At 47.3% G+C, this 21,762-nt stretch overlaps 1 protein-coding gene across 2 annotated transcripts in view; it reads right to left on the bottom strand.

Moving 5' to 3' along the window:
• The window catches only part of LOC134948383 (extracellular matrix protein 2-like), a 237,975-nt gene that overhangs the window by 36,576 nt on the left and 179,637 nt on the right, over positions 1–21,762 (bottom strand). For both annotated transcript variants that reach the window (XM_063936316.1, XM_063936315.1), the window contains exons 5-7: positions 17,031–17,146; positions 14,878–15,010; positions 12,376–12,533 (exon numbers count right to left, since the gene is read on the bottom strand). In XM_063936316.1, the coding sequence (XP_063792386.1) occupies positions 12,376–12,533; positions 14,878–15,010; positions 17,031–17,146 (407 nt within the window). The remainder of the gene's footprint in view (positions 1–12,375; positions 12,534–14,877; positions 15,011–17,030; positions 17,147–21,762) is intronic.

Here is a 21,762-nt window from a genome sequence, read left to right as displayed (position 1 = left end):
TGCACCTGTGGTAGCTACGCCCCTGTATATAACACATGTAACTGTGACAGGGAAGGTGGTCCCTCTCAGCTCTGGGCCCCATAGCAGCTGCACTGCCTGCACCTATGGTAGCTATGCCCTTGTATATAACACATGTAACTGTGACAGGGAAGGTGGCCCCTCTCAGCTCTGGGCCCCATAGCAGCTGCACTGCATGCACCTATGGTAGCTATGCCCTTGTGCCGGAGCCAGGCTTAACATTTTTATAACTTTCACATTGAGCAGAACTCTCCCTATCTGGTTAGAACAATAGGCTCTTCTTGCTAAATGAATAACCTGATGATGATGATGACGATGATCCCCCTGAAGTGTTTAGTAGTGGTTACACCCCACTTATGGCATAACCTCAGCAAATTACATTGTTACAGGCTAGTATTGAACATATTTCTGTGTTACACTGCCCCCTGTTTGGCCTGTCAAAGTTCAGGCCTGGATTAAGGTTTGTGGGGGCCTCAGGGCAACTTAACTTGTAGCGGCTCCTACTAATAAAATTGTCAAAATTATATACGGTTGGATTTATTAAAAGGTATGGGCCGGGATGTAATGAAGTCCATTGCTTGTTGGGGCTGGTGGAGGATCTAGTACATCAGCCCCTATATCATATGTCTTCTTCTTGAGTCCTCCATTGCTTGTTGGGGCTGGTGGAGGATCTGGCATATCAGCCCCTATATCATATGTCTTCTTCTTGAGTCCTCCATTGCTTGTTGGAGCTGGTTGAGGATCTGGCATATCAGCCCCTATATCATATGTCTTCTTCTTGAGTCCTCCATTGCTTGTTGGGGCTGGTTGAGAATCTGGCATATCAGCCCCTATATCATATGTCTTCTTCTTGAGTCCTCCATTGCTTGTTGGGACTGGTTGAGGATCTGGCATATCAGCCCCTATATCACGTGTTTTCTTCTTGAGTCCTCCATTGCTTGTTGGGGCTGGTTGAGGATCTAGTATATCAGTCCCTATATCATATGTCTTCTTCTTGAGTCCTCCATTGCTTGTTGGGGCTGGTGGAGGATCTGGCATATCAGCCCCTATATCATATGTCTTCTTCTTGAGTCCTCCATTGCTTGTTGGGGCTGGTGGAGGATCTAGTACATCAGCCCCTATATCATATGTCTTCTTATTGAGTCCTCCATTGCTTGTTGGGGCTGGTGGAGGATCTAGTACATCAGCCCCTATATCATATGTCTTCTTCTTGAGTCCTCCATTGCTTGTTGGGGCTGGTGGAGGATCTAGTACATCAGCCCCTATATTATATGTCTTCTTCTTGAGTCCTCCATTGCTTGTTGGGGCTGGTGGAGGATCTAGTACATCAGCCCCTATATCACTTATCTTCTTCTTGAGTCCTCCATTGCTTGTTGGGGCTGGTTGAGGATCTGGCATATCAGCCCCTATATCATATGTCTTCTTCTTGAGTCCTCCATTGCTTGTTGGGGCTGGTGGAGGATCTTCCACCCAAGATGATGCCAGGAAGGCTATAGCAAAGTGAAGGAAGAATGTGACGCTCCTTGGAAATCCGGTTGCAACTGATACCATTATAAAAGACATCTGCATTATTACAAGTTGCCCTGAAAAATGTCCGAACGTTTGAGTCAACTTTCTGATCAATCCCAGAAAGAATTCTCCAGGTGGAAATGTAAGACCCCTCCTGCCATATACCCATATCATGCAGAAGTTGGATTATGTTTCCCAAAATCCTACTGACTGTGTAAGGGGACTGTTTGGGTGGGAGTAACGTGTGGCCTTCGGCATAACATGTGCAGTTTCATACATTTGTTATGTATGTGTATGTTGGCCTTCTCATCCTGTTTTTTCTTTTTTCTTCCTATGGTAACACTGTCCTACCATTCCCCAAACCTGAGATATTTATATTTGCAATTAAAAAAAAAGCTTCAAATGAACTCCTCTTAAAACTGAAGGTATTGGAGGAACCATGTGGGTAGTAATAATATTACTATGGCTGGAGGCTGAGGGTCAAACTGTCATCTTTAGAGAACATCAATCATTGCCTAGAGTTCTGAACATAGGACCCTATTCAGGTTGGATCGCAACTCGCGATCCACCGCAAAAAATATGATGATGCGGACGCATTTACTGTGGGTGCCCCGCATTTACTGTCAATCAGGCAGAGGTGTTTGCGGAGCGAGAGGGGGGCGGCAACGGTCCGTTCCCTAGGCAGAGATGGAGCATTGCGTATGGTGGAATTACTGGAACGAAGGCGTGGCGGGGCAACGGGGGTGGGGGTGGGGGGGCATGGCGTGGATGCGATGTCACTCGCAGCCGCTCCGATCAAAAAGATGGTGGCAGCCCTCTTACCGTCCCAGCCAGGCTTCCTTACTTTCTGCGAACACACTGAAATTGCGGTGCAATCGCAATTTCAGCGTGGTCGCAGGGGGCAGCCGGCGGGTAGCATTCTGGGCGACCTTGCCCTGCGATGGCCCTGCCCAGTATGCAAGCAAAAGGATTGCAAATTCTGCTTAAAAGCAGAATTCGCAATCCTTACTGAATAGGGTTCATTGTCAACAGATAATGAGGAAGATGCATCAAGCCTTGGAGAGAGATAAAGGGGATACGTTGCCCCAAAGCAACCAATCAGAATCTTTACTTTATGTCGCTCCAATGCTTGATACCTTTCCCCCAGTGTGTTAAATCACGTGCGACAATTACCTTTCCTCATTGTATCATTTCATCTGTGCATGACTCTATAAACTGTTGAAAAATGAAAAACTGCACCCCCAGAGTGTAGCACTCCACTGGGACCCCCCATCCCCAATAGACCGCACGGACTACCAGCATACAAAGACAAGTATCGTCTGTGGAATCTGCAGGAATGTAGACTGAATAAGGGCCTAATTCAGACCTGATCGTAGTAGCAAATTTGTTAGCAGTTGGGCAAAACCATGGGGGTAATTCTGAGTTGATCGCAGCAGCAGGTTTGTTAGCAACTGGGCAAAACCATGTGCACTGCAGGGGGTGGGGTGGGGGGATATAACATGTGCAGAGAGAGTTAGATTTGGGTGTGTTATTTCGTTTCTGTGCAGGGTAAATACTGGCTGCTTTATTTTTACACTGCAATTTAGATTTCACTTTGAACACACCACACCCAAATCTAACTCTCTCTGCACATGTTATACCTACCCCCCCCTGCAGTGCACATGGTTTTGCCCAATTGCTAACCAACTTGCTGCTGCGATCAACTTGGAATTACCCCCCATGTGCACTGCAGGGGAGACAGATATAACATGTGCAGAGAGAGTTAGATTTGGGTGTGGTGTGTTCAAACTGAAATCCCAGAAACGCCCGATCAGCAGAGCGGCTGAAAAGCGTCGCTCGGCCGTATGTAAAATTGCATAGTTTTGTGTGAAATAACAGCGCGTGCGCCCTGCGGCCCATACACATGCGCAGAACTGCCGTTTTTTTGCCTGGTCGCAATTCTGCAAAAAACGGCAGCGAGCGACCAACTCGGAATGACCACCTATATCGGTAACTGTCCAGTCAGATGCTGCATTCTACTCTTTGCCAGTCCTCTCTAACATTACATTAATAGGGATTTTTGGTAGATGTTTGATTTATTTGGTAGATTTGCTTTGGTACATATCACATTGCAAAGTGCCGTGGCTGTTCTGTTATTTAGTCTTGCCCTCACTGGAGTACAGTGAACCAAAGAATATCTGTTCTGCATATGGGACAGAAGAGCTAAGTCATGTTTGTATTCAAATGCAATTGCATTGTTCTAGGCTAAGGAATAGCTAATGGCCCTCATTCCGAGTTGATCGCTAGCTGCCGTCGTTCGCAGCGCAGCGATCAGGCAAAAAAGCGGCACTTCTGTGCATGCGTATGGGGCGCACTGCGCACGCACAACGTACTTTCACAAAAGCCGATGCAGTTTTACACAAGGTCTAGTGACGCTTTTCAGTCGCACTGCTGGCCGCAGAGTGATTGACAGGAAGTGGGTGTTTCTGGGTGGTAACTGACCGTTTTCGGGGAGTGTGTGTAAAAACGCAGGCATGCCAGATAAAAACGCAGGCGTGCCTGGGGAAACGGGGGAGTGGCTGGCCGAACGCAGGGCGTGTTTGTGACGTCAAAGCAGGAACTAAACAGACTGCAGTCATCGCAAGATAGGAGTAAGTCTGGAGCTGCTCAGAAACTGCACAATATTTTTTCGGAGCAGTTCTGCGATCCTTTCGTTCGCGTTTATGCTAAGCTAAGATACACTCCCAGAGGGCGGCGGTTTAGCGTTTGCAATGCTGCTAAAAGCAGCTAGCGAGCGATCAACTCGGAATGAGGGCCTATGTTAGCAAGTGACGCCGCCGACCAGATATTGAAAGAGACGCCCACTGGGCGGGGTGCCTATACATTAGCAGACTGTATGGAAATAGGGGGAACACCAAAGTCAAAGGTGGGTCTATGGCTGCACAAACTCGACGCAGCAGTAGCAATGCAGACGACATGTTTTTGCACGTACGAGCTTGCAGCTGACGGCAGATGCACACTTCGAAAATAGCCATGACATGCCTGCGTTATCAAACCTCTCCCCGCAAACTCCTCGCTAACACCTCCAAACGGTCACTACCTGTCAATCACTTTCCTTGAAATCCTCGTTGCAAGCACATGCGCATTCTGCAGATAAATCGCTCCGTTGCGTGATACAGTAATCGCCCATTGCGTACAAACATGAATGATGCCCGGAGTCGATAACAGCACTGATATGAACGTATCACTGGCGCTGCTGGGAAATGTATACTGTAGTATGAACCAGAAAACCTCTCACACCGCTGGTATTTCAGTTCCTGGCAGCTTAGATCTTCCAGGCCTAACCACTCAGAAGAAAAAGACAACATCAAGGACAAGCCAAGGAAGCAAATATTCACTTCTGCCCCATCTTGGCTTTCGGCTTAGACAAACAGACCAGACTGATCTTATGAGGTGCAGCTAGGAGAAAACTTGCTGTTTCCATAGTCTGTTGCTTGCTAGGTTCCAGACAAACAACGGCCCAGTGAAAGGTTCTCCTGTGCAGCAGTCTGAGATGAGAAGAGCAAGGAAGCAGGAAAACATTATCTTCAATGGTTAAAGCAAGATAATGGAGTTGCATAGTTATTGCTGTATTTCTTTTCCCATAGATAGCACATTGGAATCTGCAGGGCCCCCCAACAGTAGATTGCTTGATACAAAGCTCATATCAAACTGGGATTTGGATTGTTTTGCCAACATCAACATGGTTGTAATAACGACATTCATCCCGTCGACACAGATGAAATTTCAACTTGATTAGAAGGTCGGCAAAACAGTCCCGGTGTAACATCGGCTTCGCTTACATACTCCAGTGACTCTGGCGGTGTGCTGTGGTTCCATTGGAGTCATCTGATGAAGCAGTTCCGGTGGCGGGTACTCTACCCCTATCCCTACCTCTCCCCTAGTGCCTAACCCTAACCCTCCCTCCAGCAGAATAACCCTACATGACCCCTAGTGCCCAATCTTAACCCACTCTCCCATATCCCAACCCTAACCCTCCGCTCCCACAACCCAACCCTACTGTCGGCATTGTGCAGAATATCTACATTTCACATTTTGATAGTACAGATCCCGACATTATGAACTTGCCAATATTCTGCAGATATCAGCATGTTCCATGTCAACATTTCAACAATTTTGACATCATTGCGGTCAACATTGTTGTGTCGACGTGAAGACCCACATTGTGATTGTTGACATGGTAACGTCATCCCTCAAACTGATGTAGGGAGGTTGGTGTCAATACCAAATATCAAATGGTGTCAAATACTTTATCCATCTAAAACACTTAGGTGGTCATTCCGAGTTGATCGCTAGCTGCATTCGTTCGCTGTGCAGCGATGAGGCAAAAAAAGTAACTTCTGCGCATGCGGCGCAATGTGCACGAGCGTCGTACTATTACAACGAACGAAGTAGTTTCACACAGGGTCTAGCGAAGCTTTTCAGTCGCACTGCTGGCCGCAGAGTGATTGACAGGAAGTGGGCGTTTCTGGGTGTCAACTGACCGTTTTCAGGGAGTGTTCGGAAAAATGCAGGCGTGCCAGGAAAAATACAGGCGTGGCTGGGCGAGCGCAGGGCGTGTTCGTGATGTCAAAACAGGAACTGAACAGTCTGAAGTGATCGCAAGCGCTGAGTAGGTCTGGAGCTACTCTAAAACTGCACAAAAAAACTTTGTAGCCGCTCTGCGATCCTTTCGTTCGCACTTCTGCTAAGCTAAAATACACTCCCAGTGGGAGGCGGCATAGCGTTTGCACGGCTGCTAAAATCAGCTAGCGAGCGAACAACTCGGAATGACCCCCACATTCCCTTTGCTCTTTTGACTTGCACACATGAAGATGAGAAGGGCTTTCAACAGGAACATGTAAGTTTAGTATAGACTCGTACTTTTCATTTGTCCTTTTTATTAAACTATATTTAAAAAAAATGAAAGCAGCAACCCCATAAAAGGTTGGGTTTTAAGTTAAGTACCTTTAAATCATGTGTCTGAGTCATCTTGCTTAGCTGTCCTCCTACATGTCATTATCTGCTCAGATCTATCTGGAGAGCACAAAGTATGGCTGCCAGTCATAGCTCCTGGCATGTCATGTGCAAGCATGGTGGGGTTGAAAGGGATCCGGACTCTAGTTTGACAGTAACTAGGTCGACACTATCTAGGTCGACCAGTACTGGTCGACAGGGTTTCTAGGTCGACAGGGTCTCTAGGATGACATGTTCTAGGTCGTCAGGTCAAAAGGTCGACATGAGTTTTTCACGATTTTTTTATTTTTTTTAACCTTTCATACTTAACGATCCACATGGAGTACAATTGGGAACGGTAACCTGTGCCGAGCGCAGCAGTAGCGGAGCGAGGCACCTTGCCCGAAGCATGGCGAGCAAAGCGAGCCATGCGAGGGGACACTGTACACTAATTGGGGTTCCCAGTCACTCTACGAAGAAAACGACACAAAAAAACGTATGTCGACGTTTTAACCTGTCGACCTAAAGACCCTGTCGACCTAGTTACTGTCGACCAATAGTGGTCGACCTAGACACTGTTGACCTAGTTACTATCTACCTTTCATACCACACCCGGGGGGTTGAAAGCCTCTTAACTCACATCATGAGACTTGTGACTGTGGTTGCCATGACAATGTAGAGTAATATAAATAGTTAATAGCAGCTTGAAGAAACAAATCAAGGAAAAATGGCAAATACTAAGATACTTACAGCCTGCTTTTTTTGTGGAATTGCTACTTCATGTAAGCATCAGCACATGCTAGAATATTAGGTATATACATAGTAAACAACAGTAAAAATGTGTGTAGTTTTAATATGTTTTTTTCAGGAGCCTTGCAGCAGTGACGTCTCAGTTTGTAATATCTCTTGTATGACCAGTGGTGCCGAGAGGGGGTCTTATGGAGCGGGGGCCCAGATCCGTCCTCTTACCTGGCTGCAGCAGCAGTAGCTCTTCTCCTCAGCCCAGTACACAGCAGCCCTCAGCCCAGTACATGCTGCTGTGCGCTGGGCTGCAGTGTGCCCAGGGAGGCGTTAAAAATACTATTTCCCCCCCCCTAAGGTTGCATGGCCACGCCTCCACAAGCAGGCCACGCCCACTGAAAAGTACCTTGTCCCAGCCAGGCTCTCTAATGCCCAGTGTATTACTCACTCAGATAGATTAGCGGCAGGTGACACAATCATGGCCGGATTAAGGCAGGGGCGACAGGGGCGGTTGTCCCGGGGCCCCCACACTGTTCGTTGTCAAGTGGAGGTCGGAGTTTTCCTCCGGTGGCTCAGCTGTTCAATAACAGCAGCCGCCGAGAAGCTCCTCCAGTCACAGTCAGTCTCTCGGGATAGTGAAGGAGAATCCCCCGAGACAGTGAGTGACTGTTAAGGTGCATACACACGGAGCGATATAACTGAGCGATTTTGACTATATAGTCAAAATCGCTCAGAAAGTTAGTGCAGATCGCTCCGTGTGTACACAGGCAGCGATAGCGATGCGCGTCCCCGCCAGGTCGCTATCGCTGGGAAAAATAGTCAGTGCAGGCAAGTCAATTTTGGCTATGTCGCTGGGAAAGTTAGTTAAAATCGCTAGAGGCCAGCGATTTTTTCCCAGCGATAGCGATGTTGCCGGCGGCGGTGGTGCGGGCGGCGGCGGGTGGTGGCGGCGGTGCGGGCGGCGGCGGGTTGTGGCGGCGGTGCGGGCGGCGGCGGGTTGCAGTGGCGGTGTGGGCGGCGGCGGGTTGAGGCGGTGGTGCGGGCGGCGGCGGTGCGGGCGGCGGAAATTTACCTTTATCTTGCAGAGTTTGGCAGCGGAGCGGTACCAGTTTCAAAAATGGCGCCTCAGCGTCATTTTTGAAATTCAAGATGGCCGCCGCGAGCCAATCACGGCTCGCCGCGTCATCGCCCCGCCCCCTCCCGCTGACTTATATAAGTCAGCGCGAGGCAGCGGCTTTCAGTCCGACGGCGGAGGAGGAGCGGAGAAGAGCTCCTGAAGACGCCGTGGAAGTCCTGGATGGGCGGCGGCTATGCAAAAGAGCTTAGCAGCCGCCGCCCACCAGGTGAAGACGCCAGAGCAAGACCCCAGAAGCCCTGGGGAGGTGGCGCCCCCCCAGGTGAAGACGCCGGAAGCCCTGGGAAGGCGGCGGCCATACAAAAGAGCTTAAAGGCCGCCGCCCCCAGGTGAAGACCCAGTTTAATAAAGGATTTTTTAAAGAATGTGTCGGTGTTTTTTTCCCAATATTTTCTTTACAGGTGGACTACAGGTGCCAGCGGGCCCTTTATGTCCGGGCATGCTGGCACTTGTGGTTCTCCAAGTGCCAGCATGCTGGGGCAGGCTTGCTGGGACCTGTAGGCCACCTGTAAAGAACAATATTACTATTGAATGGCTATCAGCCTCCCATCCACCGCCCACGGATGGGGGGGACAGCCTCGGGCTTCACCCCTGGCCCTTGGGTGGCTGGAGGCGGGGACCCCTTGATTTAAGGGGTCCTCACTCCTCCAGTGTACCCCGGCCAGGGGTGACTAGTTGGGGGGGTAATGGCACGGCCGCAGGGACCAATATAAAAGTGTCCCCCGGCTGTGGCATTATCTCCCTGGCTAGTGGAGCCCGGTGCTGGTTTGAAAAATACGGGGGACCCCTATGTCTTTTGTCCCCCGTATTTTTTAAACCAGGACCGGACGCAGAGCCCGGTGCTGGTTGTCTAAATATAGGGGAACCCTACTCATTTTTTCCTCTGTATTTTAACAACCAGGACTGGCTCAAAGAGCCCGAGGCTGGTTTTACATAGGAGGGGGGACCCCACGCAAAAATTTTTTTTTTACTTTTAGCTATTTAAATACCAGCCACCCTGTAAAATCATCCTATATATGACACTCATCCCCTTATTTAAATGAGATAGTCAAAATCTCCCATAGCCAAAATCTCCCATAGCCAAAATCTCTTGCATAGTTAGACAAAATCTCTGGTAAAGTTAGTCAAAATCTCCTACTGCCAGTTCAAGGGAAAAGTTAGTCAAAATCTCTCATAGTCAAAATCTCTCCGTGTGTATGCACCTTTAGACCCAGCGCGCTGTCCCTGCTGGCCGGACTAGTGAAGTCCCTGCTACAGGGACGTCTTTCACCGATACCCCGATGCCGACTGGCCGCCCCATTGTGTCTATGTGTGTGCCTCTTGTCTTGCGGGCGCAGCAGGGATGTGGGGAAGTTACTGTCTCCTGTAGGCAGTTGGATGGGGGTACCCCTTTGCGGGCAGCCGAGGGGGGTGTTAGTATTTTGTGCGGGCGGCCTGCTGCGGGTGTCCCTGGGGGAGGAGGGGGAAGGGGGTTGGGGTTAGTGTCTCTTGCAGACTGATGGGGTGACCTTTGCAGGCAGCCGAGGTGATGGCTAGAGTCTCTTGTGGGCCAGTAGCCGAGGGGGTGGGGGGTGAGGGGGGGGCAGGCTTGGCTTTGCCAGAAATGTAAGTAGTGGGGGCCCACAACCTCCATTGCCCTGGGCCCCCACCAGCCTTAATCCGGCCCTGGACACAATAACGCAGTGACAACTGATTGAATCAGAGGAAGATAAATGTAACATTATTAAGCATTACAGTCACATGTTCCCAGAATAAAACAAAAATAAAATATATCATTCATCTTTACAAAACAGATAACTGTGCGTCTAATTTACAGTTACTCCTAACTCTATCGAACAGTGGTTCTCACACTGTGTGCCTCGGGCTGGCGGTCCAGGACCAAATCAAATGATGTGATAGGCAAAACCAGTGCTGGTGGCTGCCAATCACAAAATGGGTATGGGTCATTAGGTCGACCACTATTGGTCGACATACATGGTCATTAGGTCGACATGAACAAGGTCGACTTTGAAAAAGGTCGACCTGAGGTTTTTTTTTATTTATTGGTGTCGTTTCCTTCGTAAAGTGACGGGGAACCCCAATTAGTGCACCGCGTCCCCTTGCATGGCGAGCGAGCAAGGTGCCTCACTCTGCTACCGCTGCGCTCAGCACAGGTTACTATCCCCAATCGTAGTCCACGTGGATCGTAAAGTTTGAAAAAGTTTTTAAAAAATGATTATTTTTTTTGGTGAAAAACGCATGTCGACCTTTTTCCCTGTCGACCTAGTGACCATGTCGACCTAATGACTGTCGACCTAATGACCGTATCCCTCACAACACATGTGGACAATCAGAAGCACAAGTGTACACCAATACATAACTGACCCTAAGGATGACAGGACGGCACAGTTGACTTTATATAATATTTTCTCCATATTTATCAAATAAACTTTAATCTTAGAGGTGCCGTGAATAAAATGCGGATACTCTAGGGCACTGTGATTCAAGAACGTTTGGGAACCACTGCTATGGTGTATATTTACTAAAACTCCATTTCATCGTTTCTCATCAATTTTAAATCAACGAAAAACTATCTAAAGCCGATGTGCTCCAGAGGATAAAACACACATTTACTAACAGAGGATTTATTATATTAATTTTCAATGTTAGTAAATGTGTGCTTAAGCCCTGGAAACACATCGATCTACATCGATTTCAAATTGACAAAAAAGAATTCAAAAAAAGATTGAAATTGACCTTTAGTAAATATATTACTCCTGTGGGGGTCATTCCGAGTTGATCGTACGTAGCAACATTTTGCTGCCCCGTGCGATCAACTAGACGCCGCCTGTGGGGGAGTGTTTTTTTTTTGCATAGCAAGTCTGAGATCGCTTTTGCAGCCCTGCTATGCAAAAAAAGTTTTGTGTAAAACAAGACCAGGGTAAGACTTACTTTCCCTGTGCCATGAATCCAGCGTTGCAGGTCCCGGAATTGACGTCAGACATCCGCCCTCCAAATGCCTTGACATGTCTGCGTTTGGATCTTCACGCCCAGAAAACGGCGAGTTGACGCCCCGGAACACCTTCCTCCTGTCAATCTTCTTGCAGTCGCCGGGCAATGACGCGCCTGCGCAATGCGGGCACAGTGCATGCGCAGTTCTGACCCAATCGCACGGCTGCGATGAAGCGCAGTGTGCGATCGGGTTGGAATGACCCCCTATATCGGACCATTTCCTGTTTCTGTAACAATATTTAAGAATTACAATAAATAATTCATAACTTAACTAATGGCGTCACTGAGAAACATCACCCTTGTTCATCAGTAACTCTTTGGTATTATGATAATGTTACGGCTTAATAAGTCAGTGTCACTATCAGATTAATTAGGACTATGGGGGTAATTCAGAGTTGATCGCAGCAGCAAATTTGTTAGCAGTTGAGCAAAACCATGGGGGTAATTCCAAGTTGATCGCAGCAGTAATTTTTTTAGCAGTTGGGCAAAACCATGTGCACTGCAGGGGAGGCAGATATAACATGTGCAGAAAGAGTTAGATTTGGGTGGGTTATTTTATTTCTGTGCAGGGTAAATACTGGCTGCTTTATTTTTACACTGCAAATTAGATTGCAGATTGAACACACCACACCCAAATCTAACTCTCTCTGCACATGTTACATCTGCCTCCCCTGCAGTGCACATGGTTTTGCCCAACTGCTAACAAAATTCCTGCTGCGATCAACTTGGAATTACTCCCATGTGCACTGCAGGGGGGGCAGATGTAACATGTGCAGAGAGAGTTAGATTTGGGTGGGTTATATTGTTTCTGTGCAGGGTAAATACTGGCTGCTTTATTTTTACACTGCAATTTAGATTTCAGTTTGAACACACACCACCCAAATATAACTCTCTCTGCACATGTTACATCTGCCCCACCTGCACTGCACACGGTTTTTCCCAACTGGTAACAAATTTGCTGCTGCAATCAGCTCTGAATTAGGCCCTATGTGGCTGGAGATAAGTACCTGGACAGTGGCTGGAAGCCCTGAGGGTATAGCCCGAAAGCGATTCCGATCAAGACGTAAGTAAATCAGCTTCTTTAGGGGCTTGAATGTCAGAGGGGAAACATTTCCATCATGAAACCCATTTCCCTCCATTTCCAGAGTCAGCAAATTACTCAGGCCTAGGGGAAGACAAAACGTGTTATTACTTAATGCAAAATTTACATTTGTAAAAACAAATTTTATGGTATAATTTTCATATACAATGGGCATATACTGTATATGTATATATGCCCATTACTAATTACCTAGGCACGGAATGCTGGAGGGCCAGGTCCACTATCACCCCCCAGAGTATACCTGTGGTGATATCTTCGGTAAAATGGCAGCGCACATTGAAAGCAGAGACTCTGGCACTGTGCTCTCTAGTGGCAAGCGCCATCTTCCCAAATATCACTGGGAAAATGGAGCTGGCTGGATAGGAGAGACCCACTTCCTGATCAAGTACTGCATGAAGTACTATATATTGTACATTGATATTTTTAAATACTCTTGATTCTGATCAGAGAATCGGTATTCATATCGCTAATCGGGACTGACTTGGGGGGAAGAGGCGCTGCTATGTTTATATTTCCCCAGCGGCTGCTCCGCTCTGCCCAGAAACGCCCGTTTCACAAAAAAGGTGGCCCAATCAATTCATCCGAAATGCGATTCCCACCCATGTGCGTATCACTGATCCGGTATGTGCGCAGTCGCTGATTTCTTTATGCGGCGCAAGCGAAGCACGCTCAAATCCTCAATTTCCATCCACATACCCACTTACGTCCCGCGTACTAAGGCCCATTAACTGAAACACGCTCTTATCTGCCATCTGCTGGCCAATGGTGGTCCTGCAGAGGGTAATATAAAATATACCTATTAAAGAAAAATTGTAAAGGGTACGAATGGCCTGTATTCTTTAGCCCTTCTGTGGGTGCCACATTAGCACTACTTGTAGACAGTCACTGAAGGTGATCGCTAGTTGCTAACATTTACAGTATGCTGAATGTGGATGGCGGAAGTTGCATCATTGTCAACCACTTTGCCATACGGGAAGTGTTTGTTATACAGAAAATACCTCTGCAGCCATTATTCAGCACGACTGCAGTGAGTAAAAAAACACTTCTGCAGCTCTCCAGAGTCCAGTGGTGATTTGCACACAGAACACTTTGCAGTCACCATCTTAAACTCTGCAAATTCTGCAAATCACATTACAGGGATACTTGCTTACTTTATTATACTTCTCTCCGGGATAGTGCATGTTGGAGGTGGGGGCTGTGTGATTTGGCCCAGCCCCCATCATGGTAAATCTCGCAAACCGCGGGTCCTTAAGGGAAGGGCGGGGCTGCAATGATGCCAGACATTTTAGCCTCATCCCCTCCATACGGACCAGTGATGTTCGGCATTTTCTCCCTATCCTGGCCACTTTACTAAGAAGTGGGCAGGAAGCTGGAGGAGTACCCAGTCTTCTGGGGGTGCGGGGGATTACCTCAAAAAATTGTGACATCCGGGAGACTAGGTAAGTATGATTATAAGTTACCATGTTGAGCCTCTTCTTGAGGCAGCCCTCACGTTGTCATCAGGCCTGCATCAGAAGTGGAGCCAGAAGACATAAAGCATGTGTTCCAGCAGAAAGCAGCATCTAGTACTCTAGTTTCTGCTGTAATTTATTATGTGTACACAGCCTAACTCATCGGAACGTTTCTGCATAATGTAAAAACAACAATAAGCTCGGCCCTGGAACCTCTTCAATGAAGTCTGGAACTTGAGAATCACATGGAGTCACATGAGTACGTGACAAATGGCCACGATGTGTTGCAAACACCGTTGCAGTAACATTGCACAATCGTGGCAATAACGACTCAGCAGATAACTCAGAAACAAAACAGATCATGTGAATTTAATATTAAATGTTGCAATGTTTGATGTTTATTACTTTCTAACTGTACAATAATACAAGCATCCCGACTAATTAACCTGTTGCAGCTGCACAATGGAAACAATCTAATGTACTGTAATACATTCATGTGATCTTTCCTCTGTAAAGTAGCTTGCATTAAACTAAACATTTCCCGCTGTGAGTCTTCTTAATGTTACATAGTAGGGACAAAGGAGGGGCAGATGTATTAAGCGTGGAGAAGTGATAAAGCAGTGATAAGTGGAAGGTGATAACACACCAGCCAATCAGCTACTAACTGTAAATGTACATATTGGAGCTGATTGGCTGGTGCGTTATCAGCTTGCACTTATCACTGCTTTATCACTTCTCCAGGCTTAATTCATCTGCCCCAGTAGTAGAAAGTTTTATCCATCACATGACCGGCATCTCGATATCGGAGGGGATGAGTATTTCTACCCCTTTCCCTGTCCAAAGGGCCACAGCTGGCAAATTTGTCCACCCTAGTGGGCATATGACAAATATTGTTAAACAGGCTTGAGTAAAACAAAACATTGAGTTGTGCGCATCCACATTGGGGTTCTCCTTACCACGGAAGCTGTGTCTGTTCAGTTCCTTGAGATTGTTGTCATTGACTTTCAGTTCCTGAATAGATGAAGGGAGGAGGGGCAGCACTGTCAGCTGGTTACCGTCCAAATTCAGCCGCTTCAGTTTGGTTAAATTCTGAAAAACAATGCTTGATTATTCACTGAATATATGGGGGTGTCTGGACTGCATACACTAACTCTAAACATGAGTGGTGCTACCACGCTGCGAGTTATAGTGCCACATACTGTACACAAAACAAGAAATATGCAGGTGCACACTCCAAACATTATTAATAAGAATAACTGTAATGAATTCTCCAATGTAACATTGAATAAAAATGAGGTTTTTTGCATAATTTTGGGCAAAAATATTGGCCTACCTACCATGCCCTGGTGACCTCATCAGATAAGTTCCTAACATTCCTAGTGTTAAAGTTCAGGGCATGAGACCCCGCAGATCAACCCAACTAAACCGCCTCAAGGCATCACACTGGTGAGCAATAGCAAGTAAAGTGTTCGGGCGTGAGGCCCCCCCGAGTTGGTGTTGCTGGGCCACTTCAGGGCACTTAATTCAGCACTCTTCAAAGCATTTATTATTAACTATCACCTATGTAACACTCTTAACACATAACAGCTGCTTCCTACTTATCTAACATCTTCTAACACTTTACTTGCTACTGTATCTCTCACCAGTGTGGTGCCTTGGGGCAGTTTGGTTGGGCTGGCCCAGGGGATCCCATGCCCTGGACTTGAACCTTAGGAATGTTAGGGACCTACCTGATGAGGCCCATATTTTTGGCCAAATTTATTCAAAGACCTCTATTTTAGTCAATGTTAAATTGCAAAATGTATTACAAATATTCTGATTAGTAGTGTTTGGAGTGTGCACCTCCACATTCCTTTATTCACTAGAATAAACAGTAATACAATTCAAAACAGCATTATGGAACTACAAGAACAGATAGAAGTTAAAAAAATGCTGTTTAAATATGTGAATTAAGGAGTCATAAAACAGATGTCTTAGTTGAAACAAAAAGGCTAAAGAAATTTTAATTATTCTAAACTTCCCAAATAAAAAACAACACACCAGACATGAAAAGTCAAAAGTAACTTCCATCTATCGGTATGTGGCCATGTGTCTCAGACAAAATAGTGTTTCAAAGTACAATTGTTTAAAAGTACAGTAATCATATCAATCAATCAATCAATCAATCAATCAATCAATCAATCAGAAATGTGCTTTCATTAGCTAACATTGCAAAATTTTAAATATTGCAACCAATCAGAGGCTTGTATTCATAGTCAACTTTCAACAATACAGATAAAAGCTAATTGCTGATTTGTTGCTGTGATGAAGTGCACGTTTAGCGCCCAAATGCAATGCTAGGTAATAAGCCCAACTTCAGTGACAATCTGCTACAGAAAAAATGTGTTTGGAATAATAAGATTGATGGGAAGATGTATCAAGCCTTGGAGAGAGAAGTGGAGAAGTTGCCCAAACCAACCAGTTTCTAATACCCCTGTCACACTGAGCTGAGAATCAAGGTTATTGCCGGGGCAAGCCAGTACGACCCTGGTCCTGGCTCGGTGTCAAAGGGTTAACCAAGATCGTGCATCCTTGGCCCGTCTCAGGTCCACGACCCAGTCACAACTAGGGTTATTCTCGGGTCCAACCCAGGATGACTGCAGTATAAAAGTCAGACCCAGGTAATGCCTAAAAGGCTGTTGATTGGCTAGCTCAGGAGCGCTTGGAGAGTACGTCTTCTCCAAGTGTCCTACTGTATATGAGCGAGGATGACCAGGGACCGTTGGCCAATGTGAAAGGGGTAAGTATATCTGAAACCTCGGCTCCGACCCATGCTCAGTAACCTTAGTCGGACACGAGTCGGTGCATAGGTGTAAAAAGGTGTATCAGTTATCTAGCACAATCGATAAAATATAATTGTTTGCAATTGGCAGCTTCTCCAATTTATCTCTCTCCAAGGCTTGATACTGTACTTCTCCACTTGAAAGTGGTATGTAGAAAATGCATTAAAAAAAAGGCTTTTATTATCATCTTAAATGCCTGAGAGTCATAAATTACGATGCAACACCAGTTTCCTGTATAATGTATCACAGGAGACAATGTGGCCATTGATCAGATGGATGTGGCTCACCTTAAAGACATCGAAGGACAGGCCAGAGTCATCCAATTTGTTCTTGCTTAGATCCAACCACTCCAAGTTGGGGAGACCCGTGAAGGCTCTGGCAGGAAGCTTGGAAATGTCATTCTCTGGGAGGAGAACAATACATTCGGGTCTTTACTATGTACAGTTGGTCATTCACTGATCATCTTTATTTTGTCACTTCAATCTCTACAGAGGCATTTGTCAAGGAAGGACATATGATGTAAAGCCTTAATAGCGGTCTGTCTCTCTCAGCAATGCTTAACGATGAAATGACGGAACTCATCAGGATATCACATAATCAACAAAGTATGTTACAAGCACAAAAACAGCTGTTGGCTTGTCTCATTGTTTCGGTTGGGATGGGAAGAACATTATCAATATTTATTATATCAATGTCAGTTTTATTCACTCATTTTTCATGATCGCTATGTAATGTTTGACTTAACTTAGTGAGACCTAAGGTACAAGTGAACTCTACTTTGACTCTAACAATTTCCAGTGACTATCCTAAAGTACAGAGTCTATTGGGCAGCCTACTGCAGTATTCACCACTGCCCCCTACAGGTGTGTTTGGACATTGCTACAGGTCATAGCACACAGGCTAGTTTAACCAGCCAGCACCTACCTAACACGCCATATACGGAAATAACTCCAATATACTCCAACAACTGTTCCTGCTGCTGCTCAAGTTAGGAACTGATGAATAATATAAATATAAAAGGTGAATGCAGATAATGTTACACTGATACTCCGCACCTGTTCACATCACTGCTACTGTATGGACCTAAGCAGGTGCCAATACAAAGAATGGCGGAAACAAAATGAAATGACTTATCATAGGCATGCATCCACATAGATGGAAACCCAGAGGGTCAGGTGGTTTGCTTGACATGAATATGGTTTGAATGTAGAGTCAGGTCAGTAGACCCCGGAGGAGCATAACCAACCAGTGAGCCAGTGATTTGTGGCACCAACAAGATTGCGCCTCCTTATCTTCTGCACCCCCTGCTGGCCAGAAATGATGCTGCTGCTGTTTCATCTCATACATGGGATTCAAGGACCTGTAACTTCTCCTTTAAATGAGCCACGCATGCTACATATATTCTACCATATTTTAATGTGGGAAATACATCATGTGCAGATGACAGACGCATTTGCAACTTCTCTGCACATAAATATACCTGTCTATGAGCTCTATTTATTATTATTCGCAAATTGCCCACACACAATAATATTATTTTGTTGCAAATTTATCATACTCTTAGCAGAGATTTTTTCGCCATCACCAACAACCTAATGCTGCCCCACAAGCACAATGAGGCATGCCCCGGGGAGATCCTGCATCGCCCCTTTTATCTTTGAAGGTCACCCATAGGAGGGTACAGGGTAATGCCAACGCAGGATGCAGTCACCTAGTGGCTAAAAATGAAGCTTGATAAATAGGGCAATATGAATTAAAGACTTCGGGGGAGATCAGTAGCGGATCTTGCCACGGGCAAGCAGGACTTTTGCCCGGGGCGCTGCCGTCCGGAGGGCGCAGGGCGCCATCCGGAGGGCGCCGCACCAGAGCAAGATCCGCTACTGCTGTGTGCCCCCGCTGCCCGCTGGCCGCTGCCGCTGTGAAGGGAAACTAGACGCGTACGCGTCTAGTTTCCCTTCGCGGAGAGGACCTTTGCTGTGCGGTGCGCAATGACGTCATCGCGCACCGCACATCATTTCAGTCTGTACAGGGGGCGTAAATGACCATGCCCCCTGCACGAAGCCACGCCCCCTATTGCCGCCCGGGGCGCACAGAGCGCCAGAACCGGCCCTGGGGGAGATGTACTAAGCAGTGATAAAAGTGAACCAGTGAAGAAGTTGCCCATAGCAACCAATCGGCATTGACGTTAAAATGTATAATTTGCATACTATAAAAGTATACAGGGCAGCTGATTGGTTGCCATGAGTATCTTCTCAACTGGCTCACTTCTCTACTCTTTTCACTGCTTAGTACATGTGCCCTTAAAGCCGCATACACACGGAGCGATTCTGGCAATGACGATTTTGGTTTAACGATTTCCCTTGAACTTCCTGGAGTCCAAAACCAACAATATCGACTATACACACGGAGCGATTTTGGCTATGACTTTGGCTATGACTATCTTGAAGTGTCTAGACAAAATGTATGTGCATGCGCAGTCTATTTTTTCCACTTCTGACGATCCAATGGCGCATCGTTCATCGTTGGTTCTATCCGCATGGAACGATACTCGTTTTTCTAACGATATAGACTATATAATGCATGTTGTTAGCTAGTATTGCTCTGTGTATAGGCCCCTTAAGGGCACTTGGCACCTAGCGATAAAAGAAATACAGGAGAAATCAGGGACTTCTCAGTGGTAAGTCTCTTGTGAAATAGTAGGAGATGGTGATAAGCAGCGGTGTTACTACCGTTGGTGCAGGGGATGCAGCTGCTACGGGGCCCGAACTGACTTCAGGGCCCGCTGCTCCCCCTGCAGCCAGTCACAGTCCTCCATAGAAATGAGCCTGCTGAGAGAAGGGCCCCCTCTGCCCCCTGCCAGGGGCCACAGGAGACCAGCAAACCACTGACCCCCCCACTCCCCCCTTATTTGGTTACCACAGAGTACGGAGGAGAGAACGGGTGATGCTGGGGAATGGATCTGTGCTGCCTTCCTCCACTGCAGCCGCTCCATTGCGGGGAAGCAGAGCTCGGCCACAGTATGGCCGATAACTCCCCCCGTTCCTCCGGCCTCACACTTTATCGGCCGAGCGGCTCAATGGGGCTGTGCAGCTGCAAGGTGAGCTTTGTATTCGCCTTGGATCCCCCTGCTGCTGACCTCCCTGAACCCTACAGAGGAGGAATCTCCAATGCCAGGGGTGGAGGAAGGGGATGTATGTGGGTCTGCGGTCCTCCTTTTCTGACACCCTGCAGCTCACCCTGAAGTGGATCAGAGCACGGGGCGGTGACTGCTCAGGGAGCCCTGTACCCCCGACACCAACAGTTTGTAACCCCCTTTATCCCCTACCTCCTCCCATTTGTGACTCCCTGTACCCCCCACTTCCTCCAATTTGTGACTCCTGTACATCCCTACTGCCCTCCGGTGTAACCCCCTGTGCCCACCTACCCCCCCTCACCCCCAGTATGTGACCTGCTGAACCCACCTACCATCCTGCAGTGTTAGAACCTCTGTAGCCACTACCCCTCTGGTGTGTGACCCCTGGACCCCCCCTACCCCCATGTGTATGACACACTGTACAACCTCTAACCCTGTGTATGTTTGTGACACCTCGTAACCCCACACAACCTGTGTGTGTGTCACCCTGTACCCCCACTCTACCCGTGTGTGTGTCACCATGTACCTCCCCTCTCTGTAGAAGGGGGGCATTTTAAAACTTTTGCTATGGGGCCCGCAAACTTCTGGTGATAAGCACTTGCTCCAGCAAGAATCATGTATAGATCCCTTAATGTAACAAGTACTGTTCCGTTTTGCACATATGAATCCAGGGCCGGATTAAGGCTGGTGGGGGCCCAGGGCAACAAAGGTGTGGGGGTCCCCCAACACAAACTGAACGTCACGGAGCAGCAGCCTGACCAGGGACAGCGCAGCGGTGCAGCTCACACTGCATGCCTCACGGGATTTCCCTTCACTATCCAACGAGACTGTACACACAGGTCCTCTGTGGCCACTGCTCATGAACAGCAGAGCCACCGGAGGAATAGTGCTCTCACTGAAAAACCAGTCTGTGGTGGCAGGGTCGGTGCTAGGGTGTTTGGCACCCCCCTGCAAACTATTAATTTGCGCCCTCCCACCCATACTTTATGAAGGGACAATGCGTGCCGCAAATAAAGGGTGTTGTCACACAAGAAATAAGTACCCTCATTACAAATTACGCCACACAGTAGCACAATCTTATTCACATTACACCACGCGTAGTGTCCGATTCATATTACAGCACATAGTAGTGCCCCTTATTCATGTTATGCTACACCGTAGTAATCCTTAGTCACATTACACCACACAGTAGTACCCCTTATATACATTACACCACACAGTAGTAGCACCTCTTATACACAATGCCCACAGTAGTAGTGCCCCATATACACATAATGTCCACAGTAATGCCGCTTACACATTATGTCACCCAGACACAGCAGAGGTGGTTCCAGAAGAAAATGATTGGGGAAGGGGGGGGGGGGGGGATCATGATAGGGGAAGGAGTAGGTTAGCGGTAAGGTAGATGCTTTGCCGAAAGGACCTTTCTCGTCAGGTGCTGGCCTACGTTATCATCTACTGGGAACAGTACCCTATGGCGAGTGCAGTGACAGAGGGGAATATACAGGGTGACATTGGCACATATACATGGGTGACAGGGTGACATACACAGGGGTGACCGTGACATACACAGGGTGTCAGAGGGGTATATACATTGGGCAGCAGAGGGTCATCTATGTGGGTGACAGAGGTAGATACGTACACAGGGTGACAAGTCCATCTACCCTCCCAATCCCTTTTTGCCAGCTCCCATATTACTATTCCCCTCACCCCAGTAACAAGTTACCTGGCAGGCCGCTATTGCTGTTTTTCTTGGCCGCGTGGGGTAATCTCCTGTGTGTGCCTTGGCTAGCTGGGGTCTCCTGATGTTAAACGCAGGCAGTGCAGCACATGTGGAGTTTAGGATGGTAGGGCTCCAGCAAACTGAAAACTATTTAATTCCCCTC

This window comes from Pseudophryne corroboree, chromosome 8 (genome assembly GCF_028390025.1).
Source record: "Pseudophryne corroboree isolate aPseCor3 chromosome 8, aPseCor3.hap2, whole genome shotgun sequence".
Lineage (NCBI taxonomy): Eukaryota > Metazoa > Chordata > Amphibia > Anura > Myobatrachidae > Pseudophryne > Pseudophryne corroboree.
The sequence above is the reverse complement of the archived record's forward strand: the minus strand, read 5'-3'. Positions and strand labels throughout refer to the sequence as shown.